Raw genomic sequence first — 5,000 nt, forward strand, 5'->3', positions numbered from 1 at the left:
GGCAGGATCCAAAAGAAAATACAGGAGCACACAAATCACAGGCGATTTTAATAAAGGTGCAAAGGACTAAACTGTACAAGTCCAGATTTGGAAAAACCTCCTGCTCACAGTGAATCATTATTCATTGGTTAATGAAAGTGGGAGGAAAGCAGGGAGTATACAGCTTTTAAATAGTGTGTATATTGTAAATATGATCACGTTTGGGATGGGATGTTATATGATTGTGCTGCCGCAGTTCTGGTATACTCCCTGTTTTCCCCCCTCTTACAAAGTGATGCAACAGATCGGTCAAAATGACCCTGTCCCAACGTTTTTGAAAAGTGTCGCTGGAATTAAATTCTAAGTAGGCATAATGGTTTTTTTTTAAACAATGACATTTCTCAGTTTGATATGATGTCTTTGTGCTTTTTCAGTTAAACGTAGGGTCTCAATGTTTTGCAAAATCATCACATTCCCTTTTTTATTTACATTTTACACGGTGTCCCAACTTTTTTAGGAAAGGGAGTTGTATGAACATAAATCAGCGTGAACATAAATCAACTCATGTGTAACAACAGAGACAATAATCAGGGTAACTTCATACCAGTAACAGACAGGTGTGTTATATTAATGACATGGATCTGAAAGATGGCAGTGCTCAGTTTATAGACAGTGTGATGCAGAGCTTAGCCATTGGGTCAGCTAATTTTCATTCAGACTAAACTACTACTCTCAAGTTAAGAAAACACTCAGAAACAGTCAAGATTAAGCACATTTTATTCAAAATTGTCAGTGGGTACACAATGTTTGCCTGCGATGTGGCTAACGTTAACAGTGCTAGCATCACCAGCCTTTGGTCCTCCCCGCAGATTAACGTCAACATACCTGTGCTAGGTGTGGTTAGACATTTCTCTTGTTGATATGCCAGTTTGACCTGACACAGCCTTCTGTACAAACATTTTAATGTCATTTGTTTGATTGAAATACTGCCGAACTGCATTGCTCCTGAAAAATGCTATCTGGCCACTGTGCTTGTTTACATCCGGGTAGTAGAGCAGGGAGAGCAGGCCCATTAAAGGCGGCTACACCCAGTCTGTGGCTACAGCTCCGGCTAGTGGCTGATGTCTGTATTGCAGTTCGAGCATTAGATTTCTGATTATTTGTCTAACAGAGTATTTCTGGTCCCGATTATAGCGAGGTTGATTACGTTCATGTGCACATCCTATGGGGTGAAGAAGATCCGCCATCCCTCAGATTACCTGTGCAGTGTGCGATTCATGAACTGTCTTTTCCAGAACGTTACACAGCACTCGATGGATGCCGCTCGACCTCAGGAGGGGTGGATCAGTTCAACGTGATTTTATGAGATCTGACAGACACACTGTTTGAATCACTCTGAGGAAATATAAAAGCACAGCGAGAGAGTCGAATACAAACCTGACCCGAGTTTGAAATGTGTAAGGAGAGTGTTGTAATAATTTTGTGTGATTTGTGGGAAACATTTTGGACTGAGGGTCATAACTTGACTGACTGACTGATCCAGCTCAGACGTCTCCTGGTATCTGTTGGAGATGTTGGAAACCAAATGTGAAGTCCAGTTTGGGAAATGAGAAAAAAAAAAAACTGGATAAATGATGGTAAACTTGCCGTCTTCTCAGGATCGTCTTCGTGACTCTCTGTGTGAAACTTTAGACCTGAGAGCAGCGGGGGTCCAGGTTTACTGCGCCATAAAGACTGTGAGAGCAGGGCCGGGCTGAGACTGGATCCTGCTGGGAGGAATCTGCTGCCTGACCTTCCTCTGCCCCTCAAACCTCTAGATGTTTGGAGGACTACAGTTTGACTTCTTCATCCTCAGCCTCATCCTGGACCTTCACAGTCCATCACTGATGTCATCAGAGGAAACAGTAAACTCAGTCTGACACATTTGAACAGGATCTTCAGATGACGGTTTATAATGTGACTCTTTATATGTGTGGACACATCTTTGATAGCTTTTTCATTAAATGTAAAACGTTGTGTTTGTGAGTTAAGTTGACTTGGTTGTGTCTCTGGCTGTCATGTAAAAGTGGAACATTTGATGGACAGTAGTCCCTCTGTCATAGAGCTCTATGGGTGCAGAAGTCTACATGGAGCACAGCAGCTCAGCTTCCAGCTAACCAGTCGGTCAAAGGAGGTGGAGATTTGTCTAGAAGGTAAGTAAGGCGACTCCGTCAATAATAAATGTTTAGTTTGTATCTTTCTGACGTCAAATCAATCCTCCATGTTTTCAACTACAAATGCATTATCATCATACTCATCTTCATCATCATAACCATCGTCGTCCTCATCATCGTCATCATTATCTTCACATCATAATCTTTCACCATCATTTTCATCTCCTTAATTATAATCATTACAATCATCATCATCATCATCTTCATCTTTGACCATCAAAATATTTTCCTCATCGTCATTTCAGTATTATCATCATCTTTGACATCGTCATCTTCATCATCACCCTCATCCTCCTCCTACCACTTCCAACATCATCACCATTGCCATTTGCATTGTCAGCGTCATCATCATCATCATCATCATCATCCTCATAGTTATGATCATCCTTATTATTGACGTCATCATCATCACCCTCATCCTCAGTCTACCACTGCCATCATCATCATCATCATCATCATCATCATCATCATCACTATGATTTTCACCTCCACTCTAAAGATACGGTGCTCACAGCGCTGCAGGAGCCCGATTTGTCAACAGAGCGGCCAGTCATTCTGTTATAACTTTTTATAGAGTCGAATGAGTAAATTAAAGGAGCTTCTTAGAAAAAAAACACGTTTGAAATAAGGATTAAGATTTAAATCAGGATAAAGATAAAATGATAACTTGAACTCAAATCAGCAAGAAAAAAATCAATTCAATTCATGACAAAACCGGCCACGAGAAACTTGATATAAGACATGTTTCATGATTTAATAGTTTCCTCCCGCCTCTTCCTGTGGGGTTTAAAACCTGTACCGCAGCCCTCCAGCAGAGGGAGCTCTAATCTAAAACCTCTGATCCAAAACTGCTTCAAGACCTCAGATTGTAAATATTAATGTTTGAAGCCTGAGTGACGTCACCCCATCTGTTCCTGCAGGGGGCTCTGGAGGCTCATCGGCAGCAGCCTCCATGTTGGAAATCCTGTCTCAACCTAACTTTCAGTCAACCTAACGACAGGCTGAGAGCTGGAACTGAGGCGGGTTTTAAACCTCTTGACAAACCGTTACATCCCGCCCACCTGTCAATCATGTCAGCTGCACGCCTAACTATGGATAACACGTATCGTTTTCTAAATCAAAACGGAGCTGTTTAAAATAAATTCACCCCTCGTACAATGTGATCATGGATGACAATAACTAATCAGATCTATTTGGTTTTTTGGACCAGGCTGTAAACATGTTTATTTATGATGTAAAAACGTCTTTTTTGCCTGTTGTGTGTATGTGACTTCCTGTGTTCCTGGAGACAGCCTCTAGTGGACACTCGACGAACTGCAGGCTTCATTTTTCAAGACCAGAGGTTTCCGCTTGTTCAAGGATTGTTAAAGTGACAAGTCATCCTTAGCTGCATGGCGTCTGTATGCATCTTCACTGTTGATCAGGTTCATCATTTATTACTTTTTAGTGATTATTGACTGTTGATCAGTTTTTGACTGATCAGTTTGTGATCAGTATTAATGGTGTGTTTCTGCTCTCTGCTGTGTCATCTGAGTGTGTGCGAGCGCTCACATCTGAAGGACACGTGTTGGACTCCCAGCGTGTCTCTCTCTGTGGAGTCATCCATGAGTGATGGCTGCTGGCAGAGGGGGCGCTGACCCGGGCCGTCTAAAGAGGCGCTGTGTGGGAAAGACGTGGGTGGACATGGACCGGTTCCTCTTCTGACCAGATCTTCGATCAGAGAAAACACTGGAGTCAGGTTGGGGGGTCGGAGGGGGAGGGAGGGGTTTACTGTGTTTATCAATGAAGTGGAGCAGGAGGGTTCATCTTACAGTGTCCAGTCTGCAGCGCCCCCCTGTGGAAAGACTCAACAGCACACAGACTGAACCTGCAGGTTACAAGTTCATTGATGAAGAAGTTTTGATTGGCACTTAATATTTATATCATCTCTATTTTCACACTTATCAAGAGACATTGTTTACTAAAATACCTTAGTAGTCAATCCTGGAGCATTTTTGAGCAGTTTGTTTTGCTGTAAATAAACATTTTAATTTGGCCACAAATTTGAGATTAAAAACATTTACAGTAGATCAACTTCTACAAATGTTTCAGGAACATATAGAAAAATGTCCGCAGAGTTCACTTGTTTTTTTTTTTTTTTTTTTAATATAATCTTAATCTTTCAACTGTAATGACCTGTTTTATGCAGGTTTCACTTTAATTTTCATGTTGTTGTTTATTTTCTCATATCGTATGACATCATATCATAATGTAAATGTATAAAGTTTGTTTTATCTATTTAAACCTTCTTCAGGTAAAACATATAAAAAGATGAATGAGTTCTAAAACATGAGTTCAAATTTATATCACAAATTTGATTTAACACCTCTCACTCTGTCAAAAACACAACTGAAACATTTCCCCTGAATGAGACGTTTAAAGGAATAACATGAACACTCATTAAATGTTTTATTTATTAGAAATGAATAATTAATTACAGTTTATAAAAGACATCAGTGAGGTTTTGTTTCTGGAGAACACACAGCAGTGCGCTCGTCTTCAGTCAGTGATTAAAATGATAAACACACGGTCTGTTTTCAGTCAGTCAGTTTATAACACAGTGAGACGTCCAATAGAAGATCTGTGCACTCTGAACTCCGGGTCTCTGTGGGGGGCCGGGTCTGACCTGGTTTGTGTGGACGGCTCTTCAGGTGAGACGTACCACATGACCACACCTGAAGGGTTGATGGAGACGGTGAACTTTGAGGTGGAGTTCAGACCGGTCAGGGTGGAGCCCGAGAACACATCGTAGACCTGAGACAGAGACCG

General features: G+C 41.2%; 1 protein-coding gene across 1 annotated transcript in view; it reads right to left on the minus strand.

The window, feature by feature from the left end:
- Positions 1-4,639: 4,639 nt before the first annotated feature.
- The window catches only part of LOC132983311 (alpha-N-acetylgalactosaminidase-like), a 6,648-nt gene continuing 6,287 nt past the window's right edge, over positions 4,640-5,000 (minus strand). Inside the window, exon 9 of the mRNA XM_061049575.1 lies at positions 4,640-4,985. Coding sequence (XP_060905558.1) covers positions 4,782-4,985 — 204 coding nt within the window. The 3' untranslated portion in view covers positions 4,640-4,781. The remainder of the gene's footprint in view (positions 4,986-5,000) is intronic.

Source organism: Labrus mixtus, chromosome 11 (genome assembly GCF_963584025.1).
Source record: "Labrus mixtus chromosome 11, fLabMix1.1, whole genome shotgun sequence".
Lineage (NCBI taxonomy): Eukaryota > Metazoa > Chordata > Actinopteri > Labriformes > Labridae > Labrus > Labrus mixtus.